We start from the raw sequence: 19,513 nt of genomic DNA on the forward strand, positions 1-19,513 counted from the left end.
TTGGGAATATCCCTGAAAAATTCGTAAAGCACTTTTCGTTGGAACTCAAAGGACTCTGCTAAATTGAAGGGTCAGGGAAGATATTGGAAGGATAAGAAAGTTTGTGAGGAAAATTGTTATTTGCCGACCTATATGTTGGATGGGTAAATCCCTAATCCGTTTCTGTTTGGTAAAAATGATGATGTTCGAATAAAATAAGCTCAGTCATAAGGGGTCCTTCAACAAGAGTTTTTATCTTGGTACATATCGAGCAAAAAAAAACCTAATAATGTAAATAAAATCATCCTATAAGAACTAGTGGCGGTTCCAGGAGTGATTTTGGGGGTGATGTTTGTAATTCTGTGAGGTACTCATTCGTTGATATAAAAAAGGTATATGTTCATTATTACAAGCTATATGTGGCCTCAGTCTTGACGAATTTTCAACTTTCTCTTTCGGGATTTTTCGAAGGTCAACTTTGGACACGTATATCTCCTAGATAAATCCCCGTAGATCTACATGTGATACATATTCTAAAAAAGCAACTCTTCTAGTAATAAATATCGAATTTTAATTCACCTCGGTGTAATCGTTAGGTCTTGACGAATTTTTAAATAACCTCATCTTTTTCTGGACATCTTTCGGATATGAGCTATTTTCCATCACTTTTTAACTGTGATCTTTTTCAGATACTGTGCATAGATGAAGCTACAGCGAATGTGGATCACGAGACCGACAGATTGATTCAACTGACACTCCGTACAGCGTTCAGACAAAGCACCGTATTGACTATAGCCCATAGGGTTGAAACTATTTTGGACAGCGACAGGGTGTTAGTCATGGGGGATGGAAGAGTATTAGAGTTCGATACTCCAGACAGTTTATTAGCCGATACAAATTCACATTTTTACCAGATGGTCAATCATGAGTAATCCCTCCACTTGTTGTTTATTAGTTCCAACAGAAGGTGCATGTGCGTACAGAATGATGAAAGACTGCATTGGAGTGTTTTTGTGCGAACTATGTTGATTTTAGATTAATTACTTCGACTGATGTATCCGAAATTTCACCGATTGATATTCATTTTCGGCTAGTGGATAGTTCATTATTTTGATATTAATTTCTTCTTTTTCATATAATTTTATTTTAATGTAAGTTTAGGAAATTACCATGAAAATATCATAGTAATCTAATGGCATTCTTCCTGTTAATATGCCAAAAATCGTTTATATATACATCGATTTAGTATGAATATTCCAATGCTGTTGAAGAGATTCTTAGGTAATTATTTGTGTTTGAAATAGATGTGAATATAAGCTGATTAAAATTTTTTACAAGATGTGGTTTGTTTATTTATCCATTCCAAAGCAGGTATATGTATAACCACTAATGGAAGTCTTCTGTCAGAATTCACAAGTAACATCACAATTGAAGAATTAAAATTGGAATAAGAAAGAACTAAATCATCATGATCAGAAAGTGCCTGAATAACCAAAACTTTCGACATTAGTATCTCCCAGAAAAATCATCGATTATACAGGGTGTATTTGAAGGTGAGGCTTTTTTTTCAACAGAAGAACTTGGCTAAAGTTACACCAAAAATCACCTATACAAAACTTTCAAAATGACAAAGTTGAAAAAAAATTGAAAATGATTTCTGAAATAGATCCTAATAAGACCCTAGACCGTTTTTTACCTGAATTGTCGCAAAGCAGTACGAAAAAACGTATCTCCTGATTCGACCATGTGGTTTCGTTTAAGTTATTGGCTCGTTCGATATTTACCTACGTGGTAATGAAAATGGAAACTTAGGATTGCCGAATTTTATTCATTATTTTTTAGTAACTTACACTATTTTATGAAATGGCTCATTTCGATACCAACTGACAGAAGAGACTTGGGACATAAGTGTAAAAAATAGAATGATACTTCAAAATCTCACCAATCAAATTCGTCTAAATTATTCACGAGTTTTTTCACAATGGGCATCATAATCTTCTTGTTCGAACATTCCAACAATCGTCGTAAAAATGGGACGAAATGGGGAAACATCATAGCACTTTTTCAACATAACTAACATAAACACTTTCAAGAAACTGCCTCGATTTTCTACATTTTTTTCCACCCTAAATTGCACGATACAACAATTATGATTCCCTCAAAATTATCTGATGCATCTAATCCGATGAACTTGGTACTGAACCATTCATTGTCCAGCCATATGTTTATGTTTTGTCTCGTTTTTGCGATGCCGGAGTCACCTTCCACAGTCCCGTACTTGAAATTCTATGAAATTTTGTCCAACTTCTATAGGGGTTGTATCTCAGCCATCTTGGATATTTTAAGTAGACATTTTTTGGTTAAACGACTTATTTTGACGAGTTCTTACTTCTGTCAAAAAATAAGCCTCACCTTTGAAAACACCCTGTATAAATGTGATACTTATTCTCTCGAAATTACTTCGAGTCTCTCCTCATCCACCTTGGATTTGTGGAATATAATTTATAGTAATAAGGATAAATTCAGATGTTTACCACCCGCTGATATGAATATCAACAAGTTTTACGATCTGAATTTAACTAGCCAATTTGCCATCGTCAAGGCCCCAAATGGAGTACGCCCCATCGAAGAAAAGCAGATGATGACCATGGTTTCTGTCTCATTTGACCTCATCAGAGCAACATAGCTTTTCTCTCCAATGGAAAACATTTGGAATTGATGGACTCTTACTCAATACTGGCAAGCGCTACTGAGTACTATCCACAGCGACTACTGAGTACTATACAGTTACCCAGAGCGTCACCCAGTATGAAACGGTGTCTGATTCAATCCCTTCCAGATAGGAACCCAGACGAAGACAATAGCATATGTCCTATATTTTCTTTAATTCAGTTTTCAACTTGAATTGTCGTGCAGTGAATTCCCTACATACTTCCACCATACAGTACATATCCGTTCACGCAGTTGAGAACAATTTTCCGACCAGCCTTGTAGGTTTTCCGCACGCTTTACATCCAAATGCATATCGAAGTTCTGAAACGCACTTCGCGAACGTACCACATATGGAAAAAGCAGAAAATTGCTGATTAATAATGAACGACTCCACTCTGATGGCTGGTTGATAAGTGATCTCTCCGTTTCTTGTAGCCCTACATTAAAATTTAAAGTTGACCGATTCTGCCGGGGTTACGTACAATGAAGTGTCCTGAATACTACTTGTAAAACTCGGGGCCTGACTATACTTGGGGCGAGTTTCATTCACTGCACTACACAATGGCTGTATAAGTACCTTGCGCTATGTAAAATATCCCCTTAAAAAACCACTTAGGCCTTTTATTCATTGTCTGGCTTTTTTCACGTGACATGCGACAGAGAAGGATATACAGGTCTCAGATCGTGATAACGACAGGGTATGATTATCAGGGGCTGTCATCTACCTTATTTCTAGGGTTTCGTATCTGAGACTGAGGACTGAGGAGACAAGATTCATGAGGGAGTCGAGTGAAAATTCGATAATTTTAATAATCCGTTTCCAAATATGCGTAATCGTACAAAAAGAAGTTTTGGTTATTTTTTCTTCGCTTGATACGGTGCTACTCCCTTTACTTATGCTTATTCAACTTTTTGTTTGACATTCACTTCTTCAATTCCTTGAATCATTTCATTGAGTTGAGCCAGATTCCATATAATGAACGATTGAAAGTTGTAAAGATACCTATATTTTTTCGATGATTTTTTTCCTACTACCGGTAGATTCGTGTGACTTGGGACAGTCCTCTAACTTGGGACAATTACCCTCCCTTGCAGATTTCTTTGTTTCTTACCATTTATGAGTGAAGATACAAACTTATAAGATTGTGCAACGTCTTTTCGGTTAGTTCAACAATTAATTCCTGTTGAGAGTGCCGTAATCCGAGCATTTGAATTGACTGGAAAAATTAACGAATTCATGAGAGTAAAAGCGCGTTTTTTATGGCCCCTATACTTTCTAGTGTCCTGTATATGTGTTTCACTTTGTGCATGTGTAATTTTTTTCTGGATACTTGGATATTGGGATATTAGAAATGTCATGAAACAAAGATGTTTACAAATCAAACGGCACACGGATCTCATTCATTTATTTTGTTGTTTCATAGGGTGACTTGGGACAATGCCGAATAGATACAAGCGGCGCATTGGCAGCAGGAAATATGCCGATTTTTCGCAGGATATTATTCACGCTATTTCCACAAAGAAATCACCAAAGAATGAAAGCAATCGAAGTTTCCTTGTTTTGCTTAGTTTTTTTATATTTGAGGTGCAATATATTTACTTTCCCTATAATAGGGGTTCATCATTAAATTTCCTTATCGAATTTCAACTATATAATCACAAATTCTAGTTTTTCAAAACTATATTACGTCCCAAGTCACCTATTTCATTTGAGAATTGAGAAATCAATGAATACAGATGAAATGTTTTATTTCGAAGAGTTCTACCTCATGTTACAGAAAAGAAAGACTAACAGCGGGTTTCATGAAACTTTGATTGTCCGATCAACGATTTGACAGTCAGTCGATTTCTAAAACGGAATCACTGAAAATTTTTCATTTCTGAATATATTGAAGAAGTAGCAATTGAGAATAATTGACTGGACGTATGAACGTTACAATTTGATGCGAGAATGATATTCTGAATGATCATGGCTGAATAATCGCTTGAAAAAAATTGACGTCTATTCGTCAATCAAGCGTTGATTCCACGGTCAAGCTTTATGAAACCAGGGTTCTGTATTATAGAGGGCGTATTTAAAGGTGAGACTTTTTTTAACACTAAAGCCGGGTCCAGACTATGTAACAAAACATTTTATCAACAAAGTTATACAACAAATGTGTTATACAACTTTGTTATATAATTTGTTATAAAATAGCAGAGACATCCAGACTATGTAACAAAAAAAAAAACTAAACAAAAGTGCTCAACTGGAAGCAGTGGCATTTGTAGGACAATGAAAATGTCCTCAAACGTAGAGGATGTCATTTTGGCAGCAGCAGCTTGTGTGATTTTATGTAGACGAGTGAAATCTCATCGTTGAGAGCTAGGGGAACATTATAGTGGAACAACTCTTTTGAAGGATCTAGCAATGGATGACATAGACCCATTGACAGGGGACATTAAATGTGATGGTAGTTTTAAAAATTTCCTAGGGATGACAAGTTCTGATTTCGAATACCTAATAAATCAAATCGGCCATAAAATAGACAAAAAAGACACGACATTTCGAGATGCAATACCAGTAAAAGAAAGATTGGCGCTGCAGTAAATGTTTAATAACACTAGTGTGGACAAGTTGCGGCGTGTTTTATAACAAAGTTATATAACTTTCTTTGATCTTTACCGACACCCAACGGATAACATAAAATTTGCTATATAGCAAGAAAAATGTTGTATAACATTGTGTTATATAACTTTTTGAATTGAATTTCTCTAACAAGTTTTATAACTTTGCTTTATAACCTGTTTTGTTAAATAGTGTGGACCCGGCTTTAGTAGAACTGGTCAAAATAAAGCATTTCACCAAAAATCACCTTCACAGAATTTTCAAAATGACAATGTTTACAGAAAAAATGAAAATGATCTTAATAAGACCCTTAATTATTTGTTATCTGAATTATTGGAAAGCAACGATTTTATGGAATTACTCATTTCAATACCAACTGACAGAAAAATACTTAGGACCAAGTGTAAAATAAAAGAATATTAGTTAGTATCTTGGATATTTTATACAGAAAATTTTTGGTGAAATGACTTATTTTGTCTCACCTTTGAGAACACTCTGTATGTTGACAAAGCGGCATACGTTCTCCAGTTCGTCAGCGAAATATAAAAAATATCCATATCTTCACATGCCAACATTTTCCTTCATTTAATGGGGAATTATCAAGTGGGAGGTTAAAGTTGTTGATGAAATGCTCACTTCGAAGTCCTCATCCTTCCAATACACCTTTTTGACATGAAACCCGGTGAATCCAGTAAATCCCAGTTAGTGGGGCGTGATAGATATTTTTAAACGCTGAAAGAAGCACGACTTCATGTTTTTCTGTTTAACTCATGTCGTCACAACATTGAAAAAATGTTTTCTGTAGGATACCGCGGTTTATTATTGTTTACCTTGTAGTTTCTATAAATAAGTAACTTGATTTCGAAGTCTTCAGTGAGATTAATTTGCCATGGCAGGAGTGAGGAGCTCAAGAGTTTGTCGATAAGGTATAACATGACATTTTTATGTAGTGCTTGCACATAAAAGTTTTCAGTATCTGTTTCGAGGCGTTGGGTTTCGATAACGAAAATGATCTTCCCCATTGGGAAGAATTAAGTTACTATTAACGATTGCTGATTAATTCCTTTTCAAGAAAATGGGGTAAGAGTTCTTTTAACGATATCGGATGACAATATACCATCGCCACAATTTGGACCGTAAGAACAACAGATCGGGGATAAAATAAATTTTGAGTATGTTTTTTGAGATTTGTAAATTGTGGATGTTAATTGTATAATATATGATATGGTATCCAAATGGTTTCTCTACTACATGACCTCACTGAAATATTTAATTCTTCGAATCTATGGATTTGAATATCTCAGTAAACAAATTTCATAGAAGCAGTGTTTCAATATCGCGATTTTCTGAGAGTACCGTTTACACTCTTAACGGAGTGGTATGATACTATGATTTCTTGAGCTATTGAAGAATTGCGATTTCTCTAAGGCCCGGTACTTTCACCTTCGAATAAATTTTATTCAGGGTGAATAAGTATCTGTCAAATAATTTCCTATCTAAAGGATATCTCATTTCGGTGCTTTCAGATGAAATTATTCGATCAATAACAATTTTATGAAAGCACGGTATACTACTTTTCACTGATTGATGTAAAATAAGACACCGCATTGTAGAAATTGTCATAATTCCAAGTAGAAAGCAAATATTTCGTGAAAATCACAAAAAGAATAACCATACATCAAGAATTAAAAAAATTCAACCAATAATGACGTACCAATATTCGCTCTATGACAAATAAACTCTTATTATTAAGTTTCAATGACAGATTTATTCGATGAGTAACACTATCTGAAAGTGAAAAGACAGCATTTTTACTTATCCTAAGAATAAGACTTATCTATCGAATAAATTTAGTTATTCGCACTTGAAAGTACCGGTCTTAAATCGAATAATAAATTTTTGTTTAATCTAATAATGTCAAACATGCGTTTAGAAGCCGTCTGTGTTGGTTTAACGAATGTTTGACTCAACAAGACTTTGGGTTTCGCAAAGGGTGGTTAGTAGAGCCCGAAATCTCTATCCTACTAGTGGAAGTGTTGCATATACTCATGGTGGTGAAAGAGCAAGATCTACAACCGCACAAGATCGGCTTATAACATGTGCACGACGAAATCTCTTCTTCGCAGCTTTCTAAATCAATAGCTCATGTTGGGAGCTACCTGATCAAGGGCGAGAAGATCAGAAATATATCGTTTGGCTCTCGAACATGAAAATACACATAGATGGAGAACCTACATGCTCATGGATTTCCAGATTGAGTCTGTATGCGTCTGATGGGCGAATGTTTCTGTAATATGAACATTTAACTCCAACTCTTTTCGGCGGTGCATGACGCAGTCTACGCTTTGGGAGGCACTTGTTTCAATGGACGCCCAGATCTTATTATACTCATCACAACGGTGAGTTATCCTGATTTGAATATAGAATCTGAAATTGTTTCTTTCGCGGAAGTCATCGGCGACAGTTTTATGTTAATCGACGAAAATGCTAATCCATACTAGGCCAGAATCCTCAACGACCGCATAGAAATCCATGACCACCATTGTAATGAACATATCTGGTCTGCAACGTCACAGCAATTACACCGCTTAACTGACCCACCGCAGACAACTCGCCATTGCATTTGGCAAAACATTCCTCAAACTTTCATTGATAACCACATTGACACAATACCGTATAGAATAGGAGGTGGCCAACCGATATTTTACCTTAATTTCAAGGTGTTTTTAACAGAAGGAACTTTTTTTAAGCTTTGAGCTTGCGGACTCCACCAGATAGAACCTTTATTTTGTTTATTTCTTTACTAATTTGTGGTTTTAATGCAGCCTTGCTTCTTTTGCCATTTAGGCAGATATATATATACATTCATAAATACATAATATGCAAAATTGTTTGCAAAATATCCCCTTTAATTTTTGAGCAGTGTATTTTCTCGGAATCACAAAATATTTTTTCTCGGAGTCGAAAACTATTTTCCTCTTGGTCTAAAATGTTTATATTTATGTACCAAGAACGAAAACCTGTGTATTACAGTCGAGCCTGCAAATTGATAGCAGAGCAGGCGTAGCCGCGGCTAGCAAGCAGGCGAGTCAATATAGACACTTCTTCTTCTACGTGCGGTGCCCCACTGGGCTGAACTGTGGCCTCGTGACACATTGTCCGCTTGTAGTTGGAGAGACTTAAACTCTGTGACATGCTGACAAAAATGACACGAGTCGACAGAGAGGTGTCCCTCTTACCATAGGAGTTGTGGGTGTTGTGTTTCCTAGGTGTGTCATCCTTAAGTCTTCAAGGTTGATACAGAAGAACAGCATGTGTTCAACCGTTTCATTCGTGCTCCTGCACCAAAGTTACTTATATCAAGTGAAAATGATAGTTATTGTCAGGGCATTTGTGTTTTCATCAAATCTTGGCTATCGAAATTGATAAAATCGCCACTATTGCATCTGTAACTGAGCGAGGAACAGGGCGGACGAAAAGTGTTTAAGGACGAAAAGAAGTGAATCATTTTTCCAGAAGTTCGAGCAGACATTTCTTCGTATTTGCACCATCTATCAATGAATAGCTTCAGAATAACTCGTCGATTAGATGTCGATGTTAATACCACAAGTTGCTTTTCGTTTTTTAGAACTTTGACCAGTCGTCTGCGTGAAAGGGTTATTCCTGTTTTGGAAAAACGATGTATTGTGTCCTATGGGCGTACCATTGAGTTGGAACAACCAATAAGGAATCTTCTTCGATAATTTTTACCAGAAACAGATGGAAATTTGCACCTGGATCTGTTTCCGGAAGTGTTCACAAGCAGACAGGCCTAATTTCAACAACATTAATCTCTTCACTTCTCGTCATCTAATCAAACTCGGAGCAGTAAGCAGGCGTAGAACAGGAGCCCGCTGCATCCCATGTGCTCCTTCCAGAACGCCGGTAAACAATCGTTCGCGCCCTACCGTCAAGGCAGCAGCATCGCTGCCCGGAGCGCTCCGATATTCCGTACCTTTTAGCGCGTATTGGTGAACCGGACGCGGTGATTTTTTTTGTTTCACAGTGAATGCCGCCGCACACGTGGTGGACATGTGTTTCTAACGTTATTAATTGTTGCCTGGACCGCCGACGCTAATTGATTGTCGATTTGTCCGATACGGGGTACACGTGAAAACTTTTTGTTTACGGTTTGATTTTCGGTAATTTTGTGCGTTCGCGATCGGGGTTGTTCGCAACTTTCGTGGTTGGTTTTTGGTGGTAGGAATTTGCGGATATACTGTCAAGGTATGTTGTGATTCTATTCGTATAAAATAGCAGGAAAAAAATTTATGTCTCTTCATAAACTTTTTAGGGTTTTCACTCCCAATCTCTGAAACAAAATCAATTAAAAATGAAATCAACGATTTGCTCCTGGTTAATTCTAAGTCGGAAAGTCAGGGGAAAACCTAATTCGAATAGTCTGTTTTCTATATACAGGCTGTTGAAGGTAGTTTCCCGGGGAAAGTAATTTTTAAATATTTCCCCATCAGTTAGGATTTCGAATATGCAATTAGCAAAATCAGGCAGATGAAAATCATCGTCTTGATCAGTAGATTTGGGGAACTAATTGTATAGTTGAAATTCTGTAAGGTGTTTGTTTTTATGAAATAAGTTAATAAACTTATTCCTATTTGAAGGGAAAAATAGAATCATTTTTCGATATTCCCAAAAATTTTTCTCTCAAGTTTTCAAAGAGCAACCCTTCTAGTAATAATAATCTAATGATAATCTTAAGTGAACACCCTTTATACAGGGTGTACGCGCCATGGGGAAGCGGTCGATTACTCTAATTCTGTTGACTTCACAAAAAAAAGTTTCAAATGAAACTCTCCTCTTTGTGAGTAGAGCATCTCCTAAAATTATTTTGAACTATAGAAAGCTTTTCGTTTCTTCTGCACAGCTATCAACTTCGTTATTTTAAATGGAACACGCTATATATTTTCACATTTTTGAATTTCTTGTTAAATTTGAATATTAGTTTGATGAAACAACTATGTCTGAATTCTCAACGGTTTTCGAGAAATTTGACTTTTTATTAATATGTATTTTCACAGTTTGAGGTACTTACATAAAAAACTATAGCTCCGTCCCTTATCTATGTAATTGATTAAAATTTGGACTGTGTCTAGTCAGTAAATGATTTTTTTTTGTGAATAACCATATTATATACAGGGTTCACGAAAACGTAGATCCATTATTAAAACAGATAGTCATCGAAATCTTAATGTTTTTAAATGGCAACCCATATTTTTTTACTGTTCATTATTTAAACATTTTTTGTTCGCTATTAGTTGTTTTAAAAAATGAACAGAAAAAAAATATGGGTTGCCATTCAAAAAAAATCAGATTTTGATGAATTTCTGTTTTGATAATGGATCCACATTCTCGTGGACCCTGTATATAATATGGTTATCTAAAAAAAAAGTGTTTCATTTATTGACTAGACACAGTCGAAATTTGAATCAATTACGTAGAAGAGGGACGGAGCTATAGTCCTTTATGTAAGTACCTCAAACTCTCAAAATATTAATAAGAAATCAAATTTCACGAAAACCGTTGAGAATTCAGATATAGTTGTTTCATCAAACTTATATTCAAATCTAACAAGGAATTCAAAAATGTGAAAATATATAGGATGTTCCATTTAAAATAAGGAAGTTGTTAGCTGTGCAGAAGAAACGAAACACTTTGTTTAGTCCTCGGTTTAGTCCTAAATAATTTTAGGAGATGCTCTACTAAAAAAGAGGAATGTTTTGTTTGAAACTCTCTTTTGTAAAGTTGATAGAATTAGAGTAATCGATTATAAGTATGCGTTTTTATTTCCACGTTCTCATCATGATCACTATTTTTATGTACATCTTCCACTGCTATTTTCATACACTGCCACTCACTTTCATCATTAATTAACAAATAAATACATTGGTGAAAAAAGAAATGTCTACTCAACATCAGGTAGAGTGAATCTGAAATGATAATTTCAGTTGTACTCTGACCAGAATTGTCTTGTTTGAATCTCGATCCATTTCGCTACGCCTTCTCCAAGGACTCTTCTCTATTCGAGTAATCGATGTAGTGAGCACTTAACGTTCATGTTTGCGGAATAAATTACTACAATAAGAACCAATTAATTAACTGAAATTATTAAGGAAGACCTATTCCTTGTCAAATATTCGCTTCATTAAATGAATAAAACGGGCTTTTTCTCATGCAGGATTCTGTGGTTTATTGAATATCCCCGTTGGAAGAACAGTTTACGACTCAAATTATTTTCAAATGTATGCAATGTATTTTTCCGACAGAGAAAATATGATCAGTTGTTATTCATTGAAGTCATAGGCTTTGTTTAATCAATATTCCATAGCACATCAGCAATCATATTCTTACAAAATTCAACTAGATCCCGAAGTTATGTTCACGTGAAATAAAAATAGTTACAGGACTGCTACCTTCTCGGCTTTTTGAAATCAGAGGACTTCTAACGATGAACGTTTTTAACCAAAACTACGGATACCCAAGAGTAAGTTGATTGTTCTAAGTGTTGTTCTTGGTGATGTGTCGATATGGCTGTGTTGTTATGTGATCTATTATTAGTATCGCTCACATTGAAATAGGAGGATCACAAGAAAAAAATATCCCACTGTTAAGGAATACCTATACCTATTATATACATTTAATTTCGCTATTTATAATATGGGGAATATCAGCGGTGGCTCCTTTTTCATTAGGACATCTGTATATTGTCGATTTCACTAGAAAGAGTAAGTAATTTTTGCTTATACAAATATAGAGTAGTTATGAAGATATATCTTGGAATTCTCCAGACGTCTTCATCATTAAAGACTTAAAAATAATTATTTCTGAACAGAATTTTCATTGAGAACTGCTATAAGAACATATTTAATTAATTAATTAACAAACTAATAATATTTAACAAACTAAATGAACAGACGTATTCATGGATACAAGAGATAATAAATATCTTCGAAGTATTGTGCCATATGACCCTCGTGACTTTTCGTGATTCTTGGTCAACCCTATTGAAAAAAAATTTCTTGTCATCACATTTCACTGAAAACTACACCCCTTTATGTGGGACTGAAAGATTCATTATGCAGAATTAGAGAGGATAAGACTTATACGCCGTATTTGGCCGTTTTCCCAATCCTATTATCTCCTTAATGCCCAGATCTTACGCCATTTTATGTGATGGTACAAGTCGAACAACACCTTCCATCGTTGTCACCCTCACCTGCAGGCCGAGGCTGTGTTAATCTATGCGTGCAGTAGATAACGTAGTTGATGCAAGAAACAGCGTGAAATCGACGATTATGGCCGAGAGTACTATAAAGCACATGAAATGTTGAATCCCCCGCCGTTGCAGTGCATTAACATTCGATTTATACCCATAGAAATTTATAGTCTATCATAAAATAGGGCTCAGAACAAAAAGGGATGGATGCTATACAACTTTAAGCCTTCATTTCGAATGGATTATACGCATTGTTGCATGTGCGCCGATATGATAGCGTTAATTGGGCCTGCTCCTGGATCAGGACTAAACGTAAATTTATTAATGGTCTCGATTAGTTTCGAGATGTTATGTTCACTAGGTCTATGTCTCCAGCCCCCCCAAATTTGAATATTTCACTTTTTTTGACCCTAAAGTTTTGTACTAGTTTTGTACCGAAATGTACCGTTGAAAAAAAGTTTTGTACCCCTAATTAAAGTGACGAAAATACGGTTTTAAGTTTGGGGGGGCCGTAGACATGCTCACCCCCCACTTTTGAGATTGCAATTTTTTTGTATTTCAAAGTTTTGTACTAGTTTTGTACCGAAATGTACCGTTAAGAAAAAGTTTTGTACCCCAAGATTAAGGGGTCTTAGGAGGGTTTGAAATTGGGGGGGCTGGAGACATGTTTTCGAAATAATGAGTTTTCTGTTTTCGAAACAAGCTAAAACATGAGTACTAGTTTTGTACCGAAATGTACCGTTGAGAAAAAGTTTTGTACCCTAATTAAAATGAAGAAAATACAGTTTTCTGTTTGGGGGTACTGTAGACATGCTCAACCCTCACTTTTGAAAATGCAATTTTTTTTTATTTCAAAGTTTTTTACTAGTTTTGTACCGAAATGTACCGTCAAGAAAAAGTTTTGTACCCAAGATTAAGGGGTCTTAGGAGGGTTTGAAATTGGGGGGGTTGGAGACATGTTTTCGAAATAATGGGATTTCTGTTTTCGAAACAAGCTAAAACATGAGTACTAGTTTTGTACCGAAATGTACTGTTGAGAAAAAGTTTTGTACCCTAGTTAAAATGAAGAAAATACAGTTTTCTGTTTGGGGGTACTGTAGACAAACAGAAAACTGTATTTTCTTCATTTTAATTAGGGTACAAAACTTTTTCTCAACAGTACATTTCGGTACAAAACTAGTACTCATGTTTTAGCTTGATTCGAAAACCGGAACCTCATTATTTCTAAAACATGTCTCCAACCCCCCAATTTCAAACCCTCCCAAGACCCCTTAATCTTAGGGTACGAAACTTTTTCTTGACGGTACATTTCGGTACAAAACTAGTAAAATACTTTGAAATACAAAAAAATTGCATTTTCGAAATTGAGGGTTGAGCATGTCTACAGTACCCCCAAACAGAGAACTGTATTTTCTTCATTTTAATTAGGGTACAAAACTTTTTCTCAACGGTACATTTCGGTACAAAACTAGTACTCATGTTTTAGCTTGTTTCGAAAACAGAAATCCCATTATTTCGAAAACATGTCTCCAGCCCCCCCAATTTCAAACCCTCCTAAGACCCCTTAATCTTGGGGTACAAAACTTTCTCTTGACGGTACATTTCGGTACAAAACTAGTACAAAACTTTGAAATACAAAAAAATTGCAATTTCAAAAGTGGGGGGTGAGCATGTCTACGGCCCCCCCAAACTGAAAACCGTATTTTCGTCACTTTAATTAGGGGTACAAAACTTTTTTTCAACGGTACATTTCGGTACAAAACTAGTACAAAACTTTAGCGTCAAAAAAAGTGAAATATTTAAATTTGGGGGGGCTGGAGACATGGACGTATGTTCACTACAGATCGTAATCGGTAATTTAGATTGTATTTCAGATATTCAAGATTTGTTGGATAGAAGTGAAAGGGATAAATGTCAAAGAAACAGTGACAAAAAGTTAATTGCTGCCTAATTCCTGGGATGTTCAGTACGTGAATTATTGCTTTGGTAATGAAGTCATATTCCAGTTTGTTTATACGCAAAACATAATCCCCTAACCTTACAGGGTGTCCCAGAATGAAAGGATGAACCTGAAATGCCTTTAAGCTGAACTATTGCGCTCTAAATAGAAAATTTTTCTCTTTTGAAGTCTTTGACTCGTACAAATATTTCATCTGTAGATTCTTGAGGTCGAAAGAAACTTCTTTATCCTTTACCATTTCTTCCCAAACGACCCTGATAAAAAGATACAGCCATTCTAATTTTTCATAATGAGCTGTGCCACCCCTGGAAAATCAAAATTACCTTCAGAATAACTAGCTAAATCTGTGACACTACACATCTGTGGATCTCCTAAGCAGTGTTTTATTCAGCCAAAGTACCCAATTTTTCAAATTTCACAGATATGTACTTTTTCCTTTTTGAACATCAAATTACTCGAAAACGGCGCATTATACAAGAAAATATGAAGAATACTTTTATTTTACAAAACGTTCAAATATTCATAAGATAGCATCCAACTTAGTTTCAAGACTTGGGTTCTTTGAATTTTTGGTATTTTTATGTTACGTAATGGTCATAGTGAGAAAACTGGAAAACGTGGGTGATATCAATCAATCAGATAAGTAAATGAAAAGCTATATTCCGAGATTCATTTCATTCGATAAAAGCCTCGATAAAAGCGTTCGTATGATAGAACTAAAAATAACAATTTTTAAAGGTTTTCCAACAGCCTGTATCTTTAAACCGAGCTGTCTCGGAAAACATGGTAAAGGAAAAAATTGTTTCTTTGGTCCTCAAGGATCTACTGTTGAAATATTTCCACGAGTCAAAGACTCACCCTGTATATGCAGAAATGTGATTTTTTTGAAAATAACGATTTCTGCCACTCTACGTTTCTGTAAGTATAAAATGTAAGAATTATATCATTAATTCAAAGACCCAATGTTGAGTGACTCTCTTTTTTATCAAGAACTGAATTTCTATCTGCAATATTGTTTGGAATATTGAGGATATTTCATGAAGAATAATTTTCAATGAGAAACCCGGAGATCTCAGATGCTCTTTTTTTGTTTTCCTCGCATGATTTAGATACCTATATGCATTTAACTAGTATAAGGATGATGGATAGTTTTTCGTTTCCTGCTTAAGAAATAGTTCGAACGTCCTCGAAAAAGCAACGAAGAATTCAAGGTACGAGCTGTATATCCAATCATCTTAATAACTGCAACCAAAGAACTGAAATCTCGTGGATGTTGCTGCTATAAGTCATTTATGTAACAGTAAATATACACTTGATATTCTCGTTATCTGTTCTTATCGTACTTATTAGTTCGTATTTTGGATATAGTACGGTCATAAATTAAAATGGAAGTAATTGAGTGCCTGATAAGTCAGCGGCGAATGTACAAAGTTTCATAAGAAGATTCTTTGTAGAGTATCTGATATCTTCCCAACTAAACGGTTCTTATCGATGCAATAAATATGACGATAAAGGTTGGTCTTCAGGGGGAAATATTTAAATGTAACAGTTGACTGTAATGGAAGGCTGTGATAAGATGACATCAGCTTATGAGGGAAGGATTAAAAAACTTGATTGAAATTATTTTTGAAATGTTTGATTATTAATAGTCTATTATACAGGGCGTATTACCTGAACCTATACAAAATAACAAATGATTTACTCGAGCGTCGTGGATACATAATGGATTTCGAAGATTAGATGGTAGAAAGATAAAAGATTCTATGATGTATGCACTTTCAGCGGTGGGTAAAGCGACTGAAGGTTTTCAAAGATGTAAAAAAAATCGTCAGGTGTACATACTCGAGCGTATCAGATTTTCATAAAGATGGTTAATCTCGGTGTTGCAGACCTGTTGACCCATTAATTTGACAATAATTAAGAGGGGTTTTCTCTCGGGTTTTCTTGATCTGACAGTTTGAAGATGATGACAAGACATTTCTTTGAAATATCTCCCTTCCTGTACCTGTATTTATTATGAAAGTTGTAGATTATAAAATTCTATACAACTTTTGTCTGAAGCAATTTTTCATACTCTCAACCGTTTTCGAGCTAGAGGGTGATGAAGGGCGAGGAGCTTAGCCACACATGGGAAAGGCCAAGGTCAACGTCAACGTAGAAACCCAGCCTATTGTACATTCATCGCCATATATCTAAAAATGTTCAAACGTAGAAAAAATTGCATCGGACAAAATTTGTAGAAAATGTTATGCCCTACAAGTTTTATAATGAAGGCGAAAACAATTTGAAGCCCAGGAGAGAAGATTTTTCAACAAAACTGATTTCTGTGACCTTAATGGCCAATTTTTATTGTTTCGGCATGCTGAAACTGTCAGATTTATTTTTATACGTTATTCTCAACCCATTAGCTTCAAATAAATTAAAAAGCCACCGCGCTCGAGAATGTACACGTTTTTTTTTCTGCAACTTTGGCGCCCTTCCACACATTTTCGTCACGCTCAAATTGTTAGATTAGGAGGAAATATACTTTTCAACCACATATATCTCAATCTGACACTCTCGAGTATGTACAATGATCTTTTTTTTTTATTCTGACGGGCTGCCCTAGACAATTTCCACTATATACAGGTCTAATTTTTGGTAGAGGTACTCTACAAGGTCCAAGTTATCTCACTTCATATTAATCTGACACGCTCGAGTAAATCCCGAATTTCTCTCTTAGGCTCCCCAACTATAGTCCATTCAAGACTGATTGACATCTTGGGTGGCTATGGAAAATCGAATTTGAGTTGGTAATATCTCATAAGTTGAGATTTTGTTTTGCAGTTTTCAGGTTGGAATTGTGAATAAACAGTGATCTATAGTCCTATTATGTGTGAATCTATATGCACTGACCGACGATAATTTGAATTTTGTACTGCTATTTATGTTCTTAATTTAATCCTACAAATTGGAAACATGAGTGTTTTTGAATGCTGATTAATATGCTCTGAAGTCTAATATTTCTTCTTTTCAAATACTTGTCTAGGTTACATTTGCATATTCCTTATTTTGTGATCAGATATTAAGCTGCGTCCGGATTTTCAAGACCTACGGGGATGTCAATCATTCTTGAATGGACTATATAGGTAACGATTTCATGAAATGGCTCGTTTCGATAACAAGTGACAGAAAAATACTTACGAGTAGGACCAAGTTTGAAAAAATAGAATATTAGTTCAACTTACAAGGAATGTATCGATTTTTTGAGTAAAGAATAAGGGACAATGTATGAGTTAGAAAGCCGCTTTTGGTCTTTGTCAAGCTCTTTATTAAATGTTCGATGTAGTTTATCCCTCTAATACCCAAGTCCGCCTTGAGACTGGTTGCATATATGTGGATAAAAAATTATTCTGCCCATGTCCGCCTTCAGTATAGGTTCATTTTGTGAGTACAGGTGTTGATATAAATCAGTTAACTATTTGCGAAAAAAAGATGTAGATTATACATAAGCTAATTTGAAACTATACGGAAATAATTTTAAAAAAGAAAAAAACTTGGGCATTAGAGGGTTAAATGTGATTTCATACACTTCATGACTAGAAAAACTGAGAAAAAAATGATAAAGAAAATAATAAACAGTACTCTCGTGACATTTGTTTCAAATTGTCTACGCCGTTTGTTATATGGATTTGTCAGAAACGTAAAATAACCCATTATAAACATAGAATCATCGAACTATCAACTATCAGGAACTTATTTTATTATCATTAGTAACAAACGATAGGTTTCTTTTCTCCCCGAAATCAGGGAAACCTCGGCTGACTCAATCTGCCAAGATTAATGGATTTGAACCCCGCATAATGTCAAGCCTACGACGGTCTATTTCTACGTTCGTCTGCGCCCGAAACACACCAATTTGTCGACACATCCACCCCGGAAACCCTAAAAATGATTTAAAAATCAACAGACAGTCGTTTGTCAACGTCAATTCGAGAAATGCCGGCACTAGGGAACAGGATTAGGGGCGGAGGGGTTGTTGGCCGACTTCGCAAGTTCAACAGGAGTAGTCCGAAAATTTCCCGTTATGTTAACAATGAAACTTGCCAAGTCCAATATAACGAGAAAAGTCGAAGTCGTGATCCAAATTGGTCCTTTTTCGTCCGGAAGAATTGGGAAAGGGAACGAATACGGTGAAGTAGTTGGAGAGTGTGGGGATTTGGAATTTTGAAGTTTATGGCAAGATATTGTAATATTCTGGATTGCTCTACCAGTTCCAGTGGTAGTTGGCGGAACGAATTGTGGATGTGTTTCTTTGTTGTGTTAGTATGCTCGGAATCAATCGTTGAAATTTGAATTTCGTCGAGGAATGTTTGCGACATTTGCTAATAGACTTACAGCGGGTTTCATAAAACTTTGATTGTCCGATCAACGATTTGACAGTCACTAGATTTCTCAAACGAAATCAATGAAACCTTTTCATTTCTGAATATATTGAAGGAGTAGCGATTGAGAATAATAGAATGGACGTATAAACATCATAATTTTATACGGGAATGATATTCTGAATGATCATCACTGAATTATCGATTGAAAACAAATTAACGTCTATTCGCCTATCAAGCGTTGATTCCCCGAACAAGCTTTATGAAACCCGGAGTTTATGTTCAATTCAAATGAAATATTTATCCAGTCGTATGTCAAAATTATCATTTATGGTCGTCATAAATTATCATCATCACTTTTTGATCCATTTTCACTTTGGTCAGAAGATTTCCTATAGGTGGTAAAAAAGAAGATCTCTTAATTCGTCTGTTTGGGATAGTAGTCATTAGCATTACCATAAATTGGCCTAAAATTATCCAATACTTGATGATAATTTTACCGAAAACTGAATTACCTGATTTTTGCTAGAATCACTTATTTAACCTCTATACAGGGTGTATTTGAAGGTTAAGCGTTTTTTTTCAACAGAAGGTAGAACTGGTCAAAATGAAGCGTTTCA

At 35.4% G+C, this 19,513-nt stretch overlaps 2 protein-coding genes across 3 annotated transcripts in view; both read left to right on the forward strand.

The window, feature by feature from the left end:
• Positions 1-1,318, forward strand: part of LOC123309762 (ATP-binding cassette sub-family C member 10) — a 41,593-nt gene extending 40,275 nt beyond the window's left edge. The window contains exon 19 of the mRNA XM_044893011.1: positions 669-1,318. Coding sequence (XP_044748946.1) covers positions 669-911 — 243 coding nt within the window. The 3' untranslated portion in view covers positions 912-1,318. The remainder of the gene's footprint in view (positions 1-668) is intronic.
• A 7,894-nt stretch (positions 1,319-9,212) lies between these two features.
• LOC123309359 (kinesin-like protein CG14535) overlaps positions 9,213-19,513 on the forward strand; it is a 397,934-nt gene continuing 387,633 nt past the window's right edge. The window contains exon 1 of one of the 2 annotated variants that reach the window (XM_044892442.1): positions 9,213-9,565. Coding sequence is in view for 1 of the 2 variants with exons in the window: in XM_044892441.1 (XP_044748376.1) it covers positions 11,802-11,837 (36 nt within the window). In the remaining variant the exon portion in view is untranslated. Of the gene's footprint in view, positions 9,566-11,755; positions 11,838-19,513 lie in introns of those variants that run through there. The other variant, XM_044892441.1, reaches the window with a different exon arrangement.

Source organism: Coccinella septempunctata, chromosome 3 (assembly GCF_907165205.1).
Source record: "Coccinella septempunctata chromosome 3, icCocSept1.1, whole genome shotgun sequence".
Taxonomy (NCBI): domain Eukaryota; kingdom Metazoa; phylum Arthropoda; class Insecta; order Coleoptera; family Coccinellidae; genus Coccinella; species Coccinella septempunctata.